Source organism: Leucopleurus acutus (assembly GCF_964270905.1).
Source record: "Leucopleurus acutus genome assembly, chromosome: 19".
NCBI lineage: Eukaryota > Metazoa > Chordata > Mammalia > Artiodactyla > Delphinidae > Leucopleurus > Leucopleurus acutus.
In genome coordinates this window covers 45,738,545-45,757,738 of record NC_139161.1, presented here as the reverse complement: position 1 = coordinate 45,757,738, position 19,194 = coordinate 45,738,545, and the positions used below count along the sequence as shown (strand labels likewise).

The 19,194-nt window shown below is 37.6% G+C and overlaps 1 protein-coding gene and 1 pseudogene across 2 annotated transcripts in view; one reads left to right on the top strand and one right to left on the bottom strand.

The window, feature by feature from the left end:
- Positions 1 to 14: 14 nt before the first annotated feature.
- The window catches only part of TAOK1 (TAO kinase 1), a 153,748-nt gene continuing 134,568 nt past the window's right edge, over positions 15 to 19,194 (bottom strand). The window contains exon 20 of the mRNA XM_082860880.1: positions 15 to 13,763. Coding sequence (XP_082717006.1) covers positions 13,302 to 13,763 — 462 coding nt within the window. The 3' untranslated portion in view covers positions 15 to 13,301. The remainder of the gene's footprint in view (positions 13,764 to 19,194) is intronic.
- LOC309975712 (dynein light chain Tctex-type 1-like) lies at positions 15,688 to 16,190 on the top strand (annotated as a pseudogene). Its single transcript has one exon. The product of its transcript is annotated as a dynein light chain Tctex-type 1-like (transcript).

The following is a 19,194-nucleotide window of genomic DNA, read 5'->3' as shown; positions in this document are numbered from 1 at the left end:
CCACCCAGGATTAAAGGGTCCCTAAGGGCTAAAATCCAGATTGTTTCTCTAGGCCAGATACCACGGGACTCTGGTTAAGATAATAGCTTTGGGAGAAATCATGGTTCCTTTTTTACAGGAAAGCCAGCTTGTGGGGTGGGGTGGGGGAGGAGATATATATATATATAGATAGATAGATAGATAGATAGATATATAAAATTTTTTTTCCAGTTATAGTCTTAAAGCTCTGTGAACAGCAGAACAGCCCTTGTCCCTTGGATCCCCTCGGATCCACAGCCCTAATGACCTAAACCCTAAAGTATTTCTCCTCCATGCCCCTGTGCCAGAGGTACTCATAGCCATTCTCAGGAAGCTACCTCTCTCTCATCTTCTCATCACCATTTGGTGACATCGCTGCTTTTCAAGCCATTTTTGCCAAGAAAGCGTAGTTCCTGTTCAAGCAGGTTTGGGTGACCCTGTCCTTCAGTCTAACAATGAAGGAATCACCCAAATTGGCTCTGCTTTGGTTAATAGCTAATTATATGAAACCAGATGGAGGAACCCCAGGCACACATTCTGAGAGAAGGCATGGCCCTAAAAACGAAGTGACAAATTATGAGTTTGGGGAAGCAAGAAACAAACAACAAAACAAACAAAACCCAAGGAAGTACCACTGAGTTGGGAGTTTTCCAGGTAGCAAGTCTTTAGCAATCCTCTCAGGTCTCAATCACTTGCTTGCCTCCCTTTTGGTCTCTTCATTATTTATAAACACCTTCAAATGGTAAAGGGGGAAAAGAAAACACAATCCAATTACAATAAAGGAGGCATAATCTCAGACCTGAGTTATCTGTCTCCACCCACTGGATCAGAATGCAGGAAGCAGACAACTGCTTCTCAAGGTTTTCTTGAGTCCTACTAAGTTCTGACCTCTGATACCAAAGACTGTGCTAAGCTGTAACTTAATTCTCTTAAAGATTTAGTATTTTATGTATTTATGCATAGGTTTCCAAGGTGGCTTGGCCAGAGAAGACAATAATAAAAAAACACAGCACCAAATCCTCATTTTGAGATGTCATCTCTGTTTTGAGTGAAGATATCCTTGCTAAGACTTGAGTACTGTTAGAAAAGAGGTCTTGACACAGGAAGTGTCATCTTAGCTTTATATATAACCTCAAAACCACCCCAGAGTCAGAAGTTGCTCTGTACTCATCTTCCACCCAGACTGCAGGATCCTTTGTCAGTCAGTCACCCTCAGTAATGCCATGGTTTCTTCCTTTAGAAATGAACTTTAGTATAAAGTTCCCACCCTGCTTAAACAGGCAGAGACTTGGCCACTTTGGCAGAACTTGCCAATGATACCAATGATACCAATGATCCTACAGCCAAGCCACAAAAGATGGCATCAGAAACTGTTTTCACTAGTTATGACAGTTTGTAGAGTTAAGATTAAGAAGTTATACCTAGGGAGTGTCCAAGTGCCCAGGGATGGAACGAATGCCTTAGGAAGCAGAAGGTCCCACATCATTGGTGGTATACACAAGCTAGACTGCTCCTAGGCACATATCATGGAGGGGACATGTGCTGAGAAATAAGGGTGGCCTACATTAGATATAAGGTCTCTTCTCATCTGAGAGTCGGTGACTGGAAATAATGCTAACGAGCTCAGTGGGTTGTAAAGACTTCTGGTTGGTTTATGGGCTTGAGGATCAGATCATAGACCTGATCCAAATTCTGGGAGTTGGGAGATGACATAAAGATTTTAATGAAAATAACCCTACCAAAGTGACCAGAGGATGTTTTAAGACATCTAATAATTATGCTTTGAAGTATCCAGGAAGAGCTAAAAGTTTAGAGGAAAAGTAGAATTTCATTAAAACAAAAAATAAAAGATATTAACACTTAAAAAACAAATGTCTCTGGCTCCTCCAGCCTTCCTGTGTAATAAGGTATCTTGCTCTAGTGTCTATCACTAGTGAGACTGAAGAAAAAATTCTCTCAGCTTGTTTGCCTCTGAATAATAAATTGCAGTCTCCCTGCAACAATGGAATGTCATTCTTTTTTAAATCTCCACAAACAAATGTGCTGTTTGTCTTCTTCTTAAGTCCTCTATGTACTGAGCTGTGCTTACCTACCTGTGGAGTTAACGGAGCCTCACTGCACATTCTCTATTTGCTGGTTGTTGCTTCACTTCTACAGATCTAGGCTTGTGTCCCCTAACACTAACCAGCGGAACCTCTGTTTAATCAACAACCAGGCCTCCTGCTCTGGGCTAATAATTTCCCAGCAGGCTTAAAATTCCCTGATCATCAGTGGTACCTACACAGAGATATCTTCCAGTGGGCAATTAGTAATTTGTGTGTTGGATAGAGCACTGAAATAGTTTGGAGATGTGGGTTCTAGTTTCTACTTCATTTGTGACTCATGAGTTTGGGCAAGTTATGAGTTATTCCATATGCAAAGACTGAGACTGTGAATAGGCCTTAATTAAGGTCTGTTAGGCTATAATGAAATAGTAAAAGCAGATGGATCCCATTCTTCAAGCCCATTTAATTCCTCAACCAGAGCTCAAAGACCTCTATAATGAGGTGGCATCTGCTTTCAGATCAGAGTCTATATTCTGATTCTTGTAAGGCCAAGGATTTCCAGTTATTAATTCCACTGCAAAGTTGGGAAGGGCCTGGAAGAGCAGCACCTTTGAGGCTTACAAACTGGGTGCTGGGTTGCCCAATTGAGGACAAACTCTCCCCACCCCCTTCCCAAACACACGCACACACACACACATGCTCTCTCTCTCTGATAACCATGTTATGGCTAATAGGTTATACATTGGTTCATTTGTTCCAGCCAAAAACTATCTGCTTTCCTATTTCTTGTAAATGATGGTCAGAAAGAATGTGACTTTTAAGATCTCAGTTAGTAGTGATGGGGCTAAAGACCAGAACCCTAAACCACTGCTCTTTATGCCATACTTTGCCTTTTCCTAGTCAATCACTGGCTAAGATGACAGTAAATAATGCTCATTTTAAACTCCATAATGTAAAGGGTGTTAACAAAAGGAGAAAGAATTTGTCTTCAGAGCTGCTGCACAACTCTTGTGGCGGAGCCAACATGAATCTATAAATGGCACCCCTAAAGTTATTACACAGCCTGCAATAAACAACACCCTCAGCAGCCTTGTCTCCCTCTTATCCATAAGAACAAGTATCTGAAAGTATAATTAAAGTCACTAATTGCCTAGGACATATATAGGAAAACCCTGGTTTGGCAGCTGGCATCACTGAGATGTAGATGATAGCACTAACTTATAACCCTGGGGCTGTGAAGCTAGCCAACCACTGTGGTGATTTTTTAATTTATGTCAAAATTTCTTTTATAAAAAAAAATTTCTTTTATAGTCAGGTAGGATGGGCTTTAAACCCTAAGCATAACTCAGAGCATCTCTGATGTGTTTAGTCAATGACAGCATTTGTTTTGGGTTGCTGACATGGTAGAAGCACCTAACTCTCCATCCACTGTAGTTTGAACCGCTCAATTGTGGGGATAAAGCAGAAAGAACTCTTGTTTTTTAAACCCCCTTTTAACTCAACCAAATTCAAGGTGGGATGTTGGGAAATGCTGGAGATAGAACACCTGGAATCAAATCTTGGCTCTGCCACGTAGTTGTTTGACCCAGGCAAATTAAACACTACATAAATGCTAATTAATCTCAAAATAGCTCAGCATCAACATTCTAGGAGTTTAGAAGCTATGTTAAAAAGTTAAAAGTGCCATTTTTCTGATAGTCTTCTATTCAATAAAGTAGGTAATCTCAACTATACTTTTTAAAATGACAACACTTAAAACTATTTTCTAATAGAAAAAAACATATAAACCCCAGCCCAAGAAACTCCTTCCCTCCAAATTAAGCCTTCTGACAAAGTCATTTTAACAGGACTGGATTAGATACTCTACCCCATTCAGGGCTGAAATGTGATGATTTTCAAATCTGGGAAAACGAACCCAGGTGAAACCACCTTGTGAAGCTTTGTACAAGGTCCAAGAACTGCATACATCTATGTGTCCATGTGTCTGGGAGGAACTGTAGTTACACAGACCACAACATATGTCTATATAAAACTTAAGAACCTGCAACAAGCCATTAGAAGCTAAAGTAGAATCATCTCACATCCACAGCACAGTAGGCTGCTTCACTGTCTGGGCACACAGAATTCAAGGCAATTAGTCTAGAGGGTTTTAGTCTACACTAGGGAGCTCATTCTTACCCATATCTTACTCATTTTTGTAACCCCCCAATGTACAGCATTGAGATTCAGTAATTACCTGAGATTCAGTAATTACCTAGTAAACAGTCACTGAACTGAAATATACTTTATCTTTATGGGAATACAATTACTTAAAAAAACTGAGCAGACACTCTGTGTACTAAAATTACTTTATTACAGTTGATTTTTTTTAAACATTTCCTTTGCTATGATACAAAGGATACTTACAAACAAAATATTACATATGACCTTGTTTTCGCTCTTATGTTCTGACAACTTGGTAACAGCTTTAAATGCACAATCTATACAATTAATACAGGTTATATATGAACTATAAGGTATGTTGAACCAGAAGAATACTGACAATATACTGTACAATAAGCCTTACCAATTAGTGCTGCGGACCATTTCTACCAAAAGGAAAATGCACATCTGTACAGTCACCTTTACCAGCTGGTGCTGACAGTGAGGGAGAGGCTTCTTCCCCATTGCAACCCTTGATAAGCCTCCCCTGTGGGTGTCTGTTTGGTCCGAAAATTAAGAGGACTGTGTATATTTAAAATTAGTCTCCGGTAAAGTGGCAGAACATCACTTTCAACATGATAATCTCTTGCCAAAAAAATCAGTCCTAGTTTTAAAAGACCACAGGTCCTTTGTCCACCATGAAAACCCTACAGGCTCAAGGGCTTTAGGAGATGAGAAGATGAAGGCTGCCAAAAAAGGAGGCAAGAAACCAAGCCAAAATCTAGGTCTTGCAAAATCATCATTTTTCTTCCCTTCACCAAAGGGAACTAGAAATGTACAAATTCATTGATGAACCTCAATGATAACATATCAGTTAGCTGATAACCCTCATTTTATCTGGACCCCTGACTTGTGGGAATAACTGAAAGGGATTGTGAATAATATATACCACTTTTAGAAAAGAACCTCTTGCTTAGTTAAAATATTCCCTTTAGCCACCAAAGCTGGTCCTGGGCTATTACAGGTGTGCATTCATCTCTCAATGGTCTACTCAGAAATGATAAGGTTACAGCTTTTTTTCTTTTCTTTTTTCTTTTTTTAAATAAAAAAGCAATTGACTGAAGCATTTTTCTTTTTTTAGGTAAATAGCAAAAATAAAAATAAAAACCAACCCTGGCATTTGCACAAATAATGCAAATGGAGCGATATGGCCTTTAAGGTAATGGGTTAGTAGAAAGGAAGAGAAGTGAAGAAAATCCAGAGAAAATGATGTACTGATTTTTCTTTTTAAAAATTTCTACAATACATGTGCAAAAAAATCATGCTGGTTGAGGAAAACAAAAGTAAATGAGTATATAAAACTAAAATCATAAATAATATGTTTGGATGACTGGTAAAAGCAGAAACCAACCTGGGTTACAAAAAGGATTATACATTCAAGATGCTCTTAAACCCAGTGGGATAACTTATGTTAAAACTGTGTTAATAGTTACGTTAAAAATCTCAAGTTTGTTTTTAAATCTTCACAATACAAGCAAAGCTGTTTTAAAATATACACTATACATATTTCTCATAGTCTCTCCAACCTCATTAATGCGCATTAGCCTATCTTTTTCATGTACTAAAACAAGGGGGTTTTGAAAGCTAAATTGCTCAGAGTAACTCATCCATTATTTAAATGTTTAAGTTTTAAATGGGTTAAAATTTTTAGCAGACTTACATAAATAGGATTTAGCAACACAAGTGTTAATGAAAAAAACTCTAAAGCACTTACAAATTATCAGGTTGAAATAGTCTCGGGAACTTATGTGCACTATACTTCAAAATGTTATTTACATCAGACCATCACTTTTGTAAAAATTTCCCTAAAAAATAAAAAACAAAATAAATTTGGAGAATTAACCCACTCTAACCTAGCAGAGAAGGATCATAAAAGGAGAGGTAAAACAATAACAAAATTATCTCTTAATAGAAATCCCACATATCCCTCTCTACTTGGATTTTGCCCTATGAAACCACCTGCAATTCCTAATAGGCTCATTTATCAAGTGGCAAGATAACGTGGTAAAATACCTTGTCAGATAGATTACTGGCCTCGAGTGGACTTCCTAAAAAAAATTTTCCTACCTGTGTCTCCTGCTTGGATTATTTTAGGACACGTGTATGTAATTAATTGGAGGGGCACTCTAAGTAGGCACAACTCCCATTTAATGTGGAATAAAAGGTCTGACATAAAATGCTGCTGGGAAGAAGGGGTGGTGGTTTCTTTGATATTATGAAATGCAAGAAAGCACATTTGGAATAGGCACCAAAAAAGAGCTTTCTGGCAACATACCAGGGGCAGCCAACATCTTAATAAACTAAATATACTTGTCTATGACCAAAAAAGGGTTAGAAGGGTTCCAATATTTCCCCCCAGGTTTGTTTGATATGTGCCCAATAGTCACATGGCCAGCTGGAATCTGCAAACATTAAGCAGTTCCATCCTTTCAAATCACATAATTCATTCCATGACCATGTGTAATTTATAGAAACAATAATGTTCATGCTGAGGCAATGTATTTGAGGGCTCAGAAAAAGCAAACTGTGCCACTGAGAGAAACCTGTTCCCATACAACTGGTCTTCATGCTTTCAAGTGGCCCAAATATACCCTTGATGCTAAGCCAAGCCATGCAAAAGCGAAGAGTACACACTTTTCATTAACACTGGTATCTCATTTCTAAACTTCACTGACCTCAGAGTTGCCAAAGAAACATGAGTAATGAAGGCACACAAATGAAGGTTCATGGATTTAAAAAAATGCAATTCCCTCATCTATGTTTACCAGCTTTAATGACAAAGAAATTGTCAAAGGATTGACAAAGGAATACATGTAATTCTGGAAATAGGAAAATGCTCCAGAAATGGGATCAATGTGCCAGTAATAAGCATAGTTCATTTCATTTGAAAATTCAGCGAGAGCCCAATAAACAATTCCAAGCCATAATGTTATCACCTGCATAATTTACATAAACATTAAAACCCTTGCACTTTATAGACAAAACACACTTCTGTAAACATGGCCACTGGGGGAGGGAGGTTCCCTACCTCATTCTTGATTGAGGACATGTAATCATTGTATTAAATAAAATGACTCTGCTTCAAAAGATTTTAAACCTGACCAATGGTTGAGCTTAATTTCTCCCTGTTTAACAACACTGAAGCATTAATTCTAAAAATGTTACCTAGGATGGTTTCAGGGTTAGATGCTAGGACCACAACTGGCAATGACAGCAACTCCTCTCTAGCTGGCACAGACTTATAAACTTTAGTACAAAAACAAAAAAATACAGAAACTAGGTCAATTTGTTAGCTAAATATTTACAGATAATTACATGATTTCTTCACTCACAATTGCTAAAAACTATGAGTGAAAAGGAAACTGTGCAGGTTGAATTACCCGTAATTTAGGGGGAATTCTGGGGTATCAAGATACCCTTTTCATTCATTCACAAGTCTCATCTTCTCTCTACTTTTTCATGGTAAACTACCTACAGATGTCCAGATTAGTATATCCAATGGGCATCCTGTTTCAGAGAGGATTAACCTTTTTCTCTATTTAAAGAAGACTCTCTTGTACATTTAAAAACAAAACAAACCCAACACAATCAAACATAAACACACACACACAGACACATACACACACACAAGCTCTGAAACTTCAAAAAGTTCTGATTGCTGGGTAACAGTTAACAGTGATGGTGACATAGTAAATGGCTCCCCAGTTTTAATTCTCTGCCTTTATTTTCTTTAAAGGATATCTATTTTGGGGTGCGTGAGAGGGAAGTGCAAGTTTAAGAAACCCACAACAGGCAGATAAGGTGCATGCTAATTTACATATTTCTTATGATCTGAAGACTATCATTAGGCCAAATAGATTCTCTTCCCTTGCATGAGTGAAATTTTGGAAATCTGAATATAAACAAGGGAAGAATTAGTTAATGTGACTTTAAAGGGGGCTACCAGAATTCAGTAGAAAATATAAATGCACAATAAAGGAAGAGTTCTCAGCTTCACTTTCTTTTTCTAGACAGTGTTTAATAAAACTTCTTTACAAATTAAGTCACTTCCAATGTAGACTTACTGTAGTGATTTAATAAAAGTGCAGACAACATAACCAGACACACAGCAAAATAGACTTCAATCAGTAGTCCTTGCATATAAGAGGCAAGTCTGCTAAGTGTACAGCACACTCTTCATCCTTTAAGGAATCTGAGGATGGAAAATTTCCAGTTCTTAACAACTAAGAGTAAGTGAGTGCCTTTTAATAGGTAATGCTACAACCTGGTTGGGGGGCACTATCATGATAGATGAGGGAAAACAGAGAATTTGTTTCTCTTTAATAAGGATCTGTATTTTGGTAAGCAGCTCCAAGATGACAGCCCAAGTTTTAGATTTGTTCCTTAGAGAAAGCAGTTTTCTAAGAAATAAGAGCCTCCTCTTCCATCATTATAGGAGATTCACACTTATACACCTTAAATATATTATTTTCTGACTGGAACATACACTAGACACTTCACATTGTGAGCATGGAACAAAATGCAGGGCCATATAAACTACTTAGGAAAGGGTTGCAGTGTTGGGCCAAATCTGTGCTTGAAAAGTAGTGCCTCCGAAGGGGTGGAAGGTGCATGAAGAACTTACTATTAGCAAGCAAGAAGAGGCAGCTAAAAGGAGAAAGCCCCTTGCCAATACCAAATCCTTCTCTCCCAGTGGCCATTTCCTGTTGATTTTATAGTTTAGGAGAACCTTAGATGCTTTAGCAGTAATTCCTTTCTTGGATGTTTTGGTCCTTAGCAAAATTTATAATATTATCAATGGAGTAAAAAGGGTAAGAGGATCAATGGCACCACTACTAAGAAATATGCATGGAGTGCACATGAAGATTATGTGACTTATTGGTTCTTTTTATCTTTGCAGAGGAATCACCACCAGTGTTTTTAGTTTCCATGGTTCATTTCTCTCTGCATCACCTATCTTTCATTGCATCATGACACAAACTCACAGAAACACTAACTGGCTCCTTCCCCAGCACTATTTTACTGCATTGCAACTTATGGTTCCACATTTTACTTAACTTTCTTTCCACCCACTCAAGTGCTAAGAGGGGATTAAAATAGAAAAGATTGCATCTAATGACCACCTTCTCATAAATATCAACCCAGAGTACTCATTGTTAAGAAACACATGCATTCTTGCCTTAACTGAGGACTAAAATAATGAAACAAAATAACAGAACCTTAAGTGCCCTGATGGAAATGTACAGTATGAATTATATTCATCAATCTATACACACATATAGACACTCATATGTATATACAATATATACATACAAATGATAATAACTATACCAAAAATGTGCATATTTAACACAGTTTTTAAAAGCCAGTAGATTATGGTATAATACAATTTATTTCCACTAGTGAATGGCACAAATGGAGAAATGCAAAGGAGGTGTTTCAAGTACAATAAAGTCATTTTTCACAGGTGAAAATAAACAGTATTATTCCAGTGTCCAACACAATGTATTCTATAAAAGTTTAAAATGCCATTTAGTTAAAGAAGTAGAAAGCTACTAAAGTCTGCCTTATGGTCTGAAAAAGACACTCATAGCGTTTTCAATTTTTGAAAAGGGGGTGAGGAAAAATAGGTCGGAGTGGGAGAGAGTCAAGGACAGTTTCTTTAGTGTACTGAATGATGTTTACCTAATGTCTAGGCAGCTGAAAATCATAATGACTATGCTAAAAAGTTCAACTTACCAATAAATCCTTGGCCTAGAGTACCAAGCATATCATATCTGTGGGTGTGGCTTCAAATGCAGGACTACTCATCTCTAGGCACAGAAATGACTAAAAAGAATGGCAGCTCTGAATAAAACTAATAAAAACATATTTTCCAACTAACTTTATCTATATAATGAAAATACTTTGATACTTTAATTTGGGGTTAGAGCTGACTTTAATAAGGGGAAAAATATGTGCAAAAGGAAGGGAACCCCATTAGGAACAATATATTTCAAGGTATGAGGTTTTGCATTTTTCTAATGCTAACTTAAAAAAGGGAGAGACAGTGAACACAAGAAACTTTTACTGCCAAGCTCTGGATACCAGACATAGCATTTACGACTTTCTGATATGCTGGACAAATATCCCATACTTTTTATTTTCTTAAACACATATATATCAAGTGAACACCAACAATGGGAAAGAGGTAGTAGTAATTTGATCAAATGTTGACGTCTGTACACTGATTCAGAAAGTGCCTGCTTCTTTCTTCAGAATCTCTCAAAACCTTTCAAATTTTCCTGCTACAAGCTTTACTCTTTGATAATTCCTACCATGTATGATATTCCTCAGAAGTTAGATCTTGCAAACACACACAAATCAATTAAGCTGAACCATTTTTGCAAACTATATATATTTTAATTAAAATGAACTTAATGGAATAATCCAGGTATAGTCATGGCCTACATGTAAAACTGGTTGCCACACAATTAAATCAGATACAAAGACCTACTGGATAGACATTTGGAGTCAGTATTCAATCACAATTTTACAAGTACATATGATCTGCATGAACTCAATAACTCAATTTGACTAATTTAAGTCCACAAGTGGACTTTAACATGTATTATTGGTAGTATTTTTTATTTTAAAGAGTTTTGTATGTAAAACTGAGCTGCACTCCTATTCCATGCCTCCAGTAGTATAGAGGGGCCAGACCTAATAAGAATTTTTTTAAAGGTATCAAATTCATATTTTTGGACATTAAAGCTCTCTCCTATCATTTTCCTCCAAATAGGTACATATCTCAATTTGTTTGAAATACTGTATAATAGGTGAATGCAAAATGATAGAAAATTAAAAGCTCCTTTCATTAGATAGACAAGAAGTACATGTCACGTTCACCTAAAAACTGGTGATCTCAAGCATGGCCAAGAGGACAATGTACTGGAGTGCTACCTGAAACACTGCCTAAAACTGTGTGAATTCTACTGTGATCTTGGTTTTTAAAAGATTTACATTAAAATATTAATTTTTCTTCTAGTTACCTTTAAATGAATGCCAGAAACTCCTAAAGGGGAGGATTCATGGAGATTAGACTGACATACCTGGGGAAGACTTAAATTTTGTTGAGAAAGCCAATATTTCAACAATTATAGATTACTGTTTGGTCATTAGCCTGGTCTAGGTAAAGAGTATCATTGAGAGGGACTCAGAAAATTCTACCTTGGAGTTCTCTGACTATTACAAAAAGCAGGATCCAGAGTCAGCAGCAAGGGTTCTTCAAGACAAGGGAGGGGTCAAGACAACTTGTAAGAAACTCTGATTTATCACTGAAAAGAAAGTTTTTTTCCTTCAAGTCATACTCACAGCTTCCTACCCACCTTCAACTCAATTTCCACACTAGCAGTGGAATACCAAGTAACATCTAACTTTCAGCATTGGGTTGATCCTTCATTGCAAAACAAAACAGAACAAAACAAAACAAAACACGCCCCTCTGTGGGAAAAAAAAAAGTTAGCGTTTGTCAAGAGATTCCCTGACCACTATAACTTACTTTACTTTTTTTAAAAAATTTGCCAAACTTGCTAGTTCCTTTTCAGTAGTACTTTAGCACTGAGGCTAGAGACTTCTGGAAGTGGTGTTTCCTGTTGTGTGATGTTAACATGATGCCAAATGGTCACTAAGTCTCAAGGAACTAGAAGTTTGTAAAGTATTGCAGCAACAAAAACAGCAATTAAAAAAAAAAAGAAAAACAAAAAGAGGACCTGCACATGCAGCAAAATCTACAGTGGTGATGAGGATTAGTCAGCAGCTGGTAAAGTCATTGGCTCAGTGACTCCTGGTTCACTATGGCAACTAAGCATTTAAATAATTGGCTATTCTACTTGTAAACAGGAAATCCCATAAGCCAAAAGGGGTAATCAAATTATGTCTATGTAGTGTGGTGAGAATTCCAATAGATGGCAGTTTGCAAATATGGCATCATTCAAAACTCTCTGGCATTTGATTTGTATTGGCTATATGTTCTTTGTTTCTGTACAAAGTAAAAGTACTGTTTGGGGTCTTGGGAGTTATAGAGCTTAGCTAGGATAAGATATCACAGTATAAGCAACAAAATGTCAGGATATAGAGGCTTCATCTCCTCACTATGCTGCTGAACATACCCACCATATGAACTTTCAGGGGTCTCTCTCACCCTTCTGGTCTTCCCCTTTAAAGGCTCACAGGTTCGTTGATGCAATTCCCACACAACTTGTCATCTCCTTACACCTCCCATCTCACCATGCCACAAAAAAGGCACAATTGAATGGACAAAAAAAAAAAAAAAAAAAAAAAATCACTGACAAATCTATGCAGCATTCAGAAAAAGAACTAAATTGTTTTCTACTCTCTGAAAAAGTCAATGGAACCCTTTAGTGTTCATGGATTTCCACATTCTTTTTCACTCCAAATGAGGCTGAGAAGTCAGACCAATTTAATAAAGAAAATACATTGGTGAGGGGACACAGATGTGTTTCCATAATAACTTGTTTCAGCATATGCTGCCTGCTGTGAGTAGCTTATAAGAATTTGGGGTATGGAGAAAGGCTTTAGATTTTTTCACGACCTTCTTAGGATATAATTGCCCCAAAGTGATGACTCAAGACACATTCCTGCATTCTATTTTTGCAGTGTTCAGAAAATACCCCCTAACTAGCCAATTTCTTGTAACCACATGCTTGAGATATGTGTGTGTGTGTGTGTGTGTGTGTGTGTGTGTGTGTGTGTGTGTGTATGTATATGTATACACACATACATATCTATTCCCCTTTTCAAAATTTCTCCGAAAGTTAAAAAACAAAAACAAAAAAACAAAACCCGGCAGCCAAATACTATGACATCTCAATTAGTAAACACAAAACAGAACGCTTTACAAAAATGAATAAAATATACCATATGCACTCAGCTTCCACACTGTAGTACCCAAGTGAGGAGGCTGCTGTGACGATGTCTGTAGGCAGTTTCTTTTGGCAGACAGCTCCAGCGGAATTGCCACTCTCAATTATTAAGTTATGTATAAGACATGTGTGACCCATTGGATATTTGTGAAGTGACACTCGTGCTTCTGCTCATGCCCTGCTCCGTCCGTCCCCCAGAAGCTGTCCGCCTTAGAGCCTGAGGGCTATTGCGGACTCCCATACTGCTACCTCGAGGTACCCCTTGCATTGGCCCTGAGGGGTGACCCCACGGCTGGGGTCCACCTTGCATTGGATGGCCCCAAGCCTGTGGTGGGCCACCCATGGGATGACCCCAGTGAGGTCCTGGACCCCCAGTAGGATTGTGAGACCAACCAGAAGCTCCTGGGTAGCTGTGGCTGAATGCCTCAGGGGAGAGATTAGAAAGGACCATGTTACTAAAACCTAGTCTCATGCTTTCAGAGTCAAAGGCTTCAATTTCTCTGGCTTGACGTTCCAGCAGGCTTCGTATTCGTTCTGTGCGTTCATTCTGCAAAGCCAACATTTCTTCTTCAATCTGATGGGGGTTAGGAGGAGAGAAGCAAAAAGAAAGCTGATTTATTTTTTAAAATCTACAAACTAAGGAAGTGATAATTACTCAGCTTTGAAGTGAATCATAAAAAAGTTCCCTCTGGCTATTTTATGGCTGTACATTCAAAAATCAAAGAGATGTACTATAGAAATAATCCATAATTTATATTTCTAAAATGTGTAAAATCAAGTTCTTAAAAGCAAAGGCAATAACCTCTACTGAAATAATAAATCAAGGCAATTATCATCAATGGCTACTAAATCATTAGGTAAAACACTGAATAAAAAAAAAGTGGGTGAAGGGAAACTAGCTTCATCAGACACAGCAAAATCTCACTCTAATAAAATAAATGTGGGGGACTTTCCTGGTGGTGCAGTGGTTAAGAATCCGCCTGCCAATGCGGGGGACATGGGTTCGATCCTTGGTCCGGGAAGATCCCACATGCCACGGAGCAACTAAGCCCGTGCACAACAGCTGAGCCTGCACTCTAGAGTCCCAAAGCCACAACTACTGAGCCCACATGCCACAACTACTGAAGCCCGCGTGCCTAGAGCCCGTCTTCCGAAACAAGAGAAGCCACCGTAATGAGAAGCCCACACACCAGAACAAAGAGTAGCCCCCGCTCGCAGCAACTAGAGAAAGCCTGCGCACAGCAATAAAGACCCAACACAGCCAAAACTAAATAAATAATTAAATAAATAAGATTAAAAAATAAAATAAATGTGGTATTGGTGTAGGGACAGACTATTAGTGAAACAGAAATAAAGATCTCAATTTGTAGGTTTTTAAAGCAGGACAAAAGCATTAATTAATTAATTAATTCAATGGGGGAAAAGATGGATTCTTAAACAAATGACACAGGCACAATTGGCCAACCATCTGGAAGGAAATAAAAATGGCACCCCATCTTATACCACATTCCAGATAGACCAAAGCCTTAAGTGAAAAGCAAACAAACAAAAACTAAAATTTTCATTAAAAAGTTAGTTTCTAGGGCTTCCCTGGTGGCACAGTGGTTGAGAGTCCACCTGCCAATGCAGGGGACACGGGTTCGTGCCCTGGTCCGGGAAGATCCCACATGCTGCGGAGCGGCTGGGCCCGTGAGCCATGGCCGCTGAGCCTGCGTGGTCGGAGCCTGTGCTCTGCAAGGGGAGAGGCCACAACAGTGAGAGGCCCGCGTACCGTGCAAAAAAAAAAAAAAAAAAAAAAAAAAAGTTAGTTTCTATATACCTAGAAATTAGTGGTTGGGTAGCCATCATCATCAGTTCTGAAAAACTGAAAGGTATTACAAATAAATGTAGTTGACTATACATATATTTTTTAAAATGTAAAATAATTCATAATAAAGTCAAGAGAATGAAAAAAAAGTTGATGGAGAACTTTTTTATGACTGATCAAATTGATAATTGCCTAAATCCACTGATCAATGTTAATGTCACTTAAAAGGGGGACAGCTAGACATTATGTATCTTTTGATGTGATGCAAAAGGAAGTACACAGTAACCCTCATAAAAATTCCTTGAAAAAATTAAAAACTGAATCTAAATATAATCATGCCTCTGGATCTCATTACCAGTTTATATAGGAAATATGAAGTAAAAATGAGAATACATTAAACGACACCATGAGGACGCAATCAGCCAAATCCAGATTTTGAGAATTCCTACAGAACAAATGATCCAATCCAAATGGGGGGGGAAAAAAAGTGTAGGGGAGAGGGCCCTATTATAGACTAATTAACTTAAAAGACAATTAACCAAAGCAATGTCCGGACCTTGTTTGGGCCCCAATCCAAATAAGCCAACTTAAAGAAGACATTTCTGAGATAACAGGAGAAATTTAGGCATGGACTGAGTATGAGGTAATATTTAAATTTTATTATCAATTTTGTTAAATATTATGATGGACTTATGATTATATTAAAGTAAAAAAGTCCTTATCTATATTTAGGAGTGAAATGATGCTATGCTAGAATTTGCTTTAAAATATCCCAGACAGAAGGCAGAGGCAAGGCACTGAAGGAAAGATGGAAGACTACCAGGCTACCAAGGAGACTGCTTTTGTTGTTGATGAAGTGAGCAACATTGTAAAAGAGGCCATAGAAAGAGCCATTGGTGGCAATGCCTATCAGCACAGCAAAGTGAATCAGTGGACCACAAACATAGTGGAGCAAACCCTAAGCCAACTCACCAAGCTGGGGAAACCATTTAAATACATTGTGACCCGTGTAATCATGCAGAAGAACAGAGCGGGATTACACATGGCAAGTTCCTGCTTCTGGGACAGCTCTACTGATGGGAGCTGCACTGTGCGATGGGAGAACAAGACCATGTACTACACAGTCAGCGTCTTCGGGCTGTCCTTTTTTTTTTTTTTTTTTTTTTTTTTTGCGGTACGTGGGCCTCTCACTGTTGTGGCCTCTCCCGTTGCAGAGCACAGGCTCCGGACGCGCAGGCTCAGAGGCCATGGCTCACGGACCCAGCCACTCCGTGGCATGTGGGATCTTCCCGGACCGGGGCACGAACCCGTGTCCCCTGCAACGGCAGGCGGACTCTCAACCACTGCGCCACCAGGGAAGCCCCAGGCTGTCCATTTGACCACCTCGTCCAGCCTGTGATTTTCTCCTTTTGTCCCAACGTTTCTCTACCATCTTCTAACCACCAGCCTTCTAGTCAGTGATCACCTGTCTCACTCTCTTTAAGTGTGTTTTTGTGGCACTCTCAAAATGCAGAGAAAAAAACCAAATAACCACACTGTTCTGTGACCTGCACATCCTAAGTCAGAGGAATCATCACTGAAGGTAGTCAGGAGCCTGTCCTGACACTTGTCTTAACTTTGAATGTTTCTTTTCAAAGGTGCTAAAAGCCTAAATCTGCTAAGTGTGAAACTTTCTCTAATCTGAAATGATTCAAACACACTAATTTTCCATACTTTGTACTTTTGTTAGAATAATACATTATTCCAATTAAAAAATATATATATATCCCAGACATTCTTTCCCCCAAGAGTGTGTGTGTGTATGTGTGTGTGTATGTAGTGGGGGGAATAGATAAGAAAATATTAGCAAAATACTGATAAATGTTGAAGCTGGGTGATGAGTACTTGGAATTTCATTGTACTAAGTCTCCCGACTTTTGTATATGTTTGAAATTTTCCATGAAAAAAAGTTTTTAAAAGATAGGAAAAAAGAGAATTTGTAAAGGAGCATTAAATAATCATGTTTCAAGATATTTGAGAACTTAAGCCAATAGTCATATTGCTATCTGTAGAAATCTAGCTCAATAAATGTTTACTTTCTATGTGTCATTTTTAAGTGCCCTTAAAAAAAACACAGTTTAGCATGGGAAACACATGCAAATAAAAATTACAATAGAGTATGGTAAGATGTAATAATAGATTTATAAAGTATAGCAGAAATACTAAGGGACGGAGTGATTCACTCTACAGGAGAAGGAGAGTAGGGCAAAGAAGTCTTCTTAGAGGAGGTGGTAGAGACTGGATTCTGAAGGAAGAATACAAGTTTACCAGGAAGACAAGCAGAGGGGAAAATATTTTCAGCAGAGAGAACATGTGGAAAAACATGGACAAATGGTAAAAATAAGAAGTGTTTGGAGAATTACAGATCGGCCAGATGGACTCCAGTAAGAAGAGTTTGAAAATTATTGAAAGTTCTAAATACTAGTGTTACAAAGATTTAGAGAGGGCCATTCATTTGAAGATTGAAGGAGAACTTAGATTAAACATGAATGCTTCCTGTGAGGTAAAGACATCAAATTGTTAACTGTGGTGATTTCTGAGTGGAAGGATTAAGGACATTTCTGTTTCTCTATATTTGCCAGGTTTTAAAAAATGACGGTGTATTTATAAAATAATTTCCCCACTCTTTTCATATCTATAGATAAAATACCCAATTCTTTGGAATTAAACTTATTTATCTCTAAGGATTCAGAGAACTTCAAATTTTTAAAGTATGTTATATGTAAAAAATTTAAAATCCATTTACTTAAAAGCACTTATTTTAATTTGAAGGATCTAATAAATGATGGGAAAGCACTCAGCATGTAACTGATCTGAATTCCTTGCATATAATCTGAAGGAAACTCATGATAAAAATATTAAACACATTAATGCTTATGAACCTTTTATCCAGTAAGTATTGCTTCAATTTCGTTTGCTGATTAGTTTTGCCATTCAAGAAACTCAGAACATTTTTCAATTAAAGAAAAATAAAACCTAAGATTTGTGATAGGTTACATTAATCCCCATTTCTTTTAAAACATGTTATTTATTACTGCAAATTAGAAAGGTGGTTTCACTGGGTAGATAAAAGTTACCATACTTAAGACTTGAGAGGCTCTCTCGACCTATCTTCTTTGAAATCAAATGTGATATTTTTGTGTGAATATTTTCAGTTCCACAAAGAAAGATCCTGTAAGATGTTCCAGTCGTCAATTCTCACTTAAAAACTACCAACCATGTTTGTTGATACTTAAGTGAAATACTGAAAGAAAATTAATTGAAATGATAAAACTAAAAAATGAAAACATTTATATTTTGGAAATACTGCCACTTTTCATGCACATATAAAATTCACAGGGAATCAACTAGGTGCCAATTAAAAATAAATTTTTTTTAAATTCATAGGGAATTTAACATTTATAGTTATGTTGTCATTTTGCTGAAAATTTTAATGTAAATGAAATATGAGAAAAGTCATAAAAGGACCTTATGTGAGTCAAGTGAGGCTTGCTTTTACTTTGTTGGTGCCTCAACCTACAGGAACAACTCTTGGTTCATTTCGAGATTAAAGCAAACTTCAAAGAGAACTATTCATCATGAAACAAGTAATATTCACTCTGGTTCCACCTCTATTTATTTTCAGATTACTGTTTCTCATCTGTACAACGAGTAAGTGCCAAGTGCAGAAAATACAGCAGTTAAGATTTTTCAAAGTTTCTGTAGAGAGGATACCTGGGTTTGGTAGCTGCCAACTGACCCCAAACTGCTTTACATGCATGTCACTTGAAATGTAAATATTAGCCGTAGTAGCAACTCAAAGCACTATAGATTCATCACCCTACTCTTCCTTTATTATTTGTCATACTAAATAATCTTATGTATTTTCCCTTAACAAAGTAATATAAACCACATTAAAAAACTAAAATATAGGGAATTCCCTGGTAGTCCACTGGTTAGGACTCTGTGCTTCCACTGCAGGGGGCACGGGTTCATCCCTGGTCAGGGAACTAAGATCCTGCATGCCGCGTGGTATAGTCCCCACCAAAAAAGTAAAACAGAAAAACAAACCATTCTATCATGTTAATATAGCCACTACTAGCATTACTTCAATTCACTTTAAGTGTGATTGGTCTTTTTTATTTTATTCAACACATCATAAGCATTTTTCTATATTAAT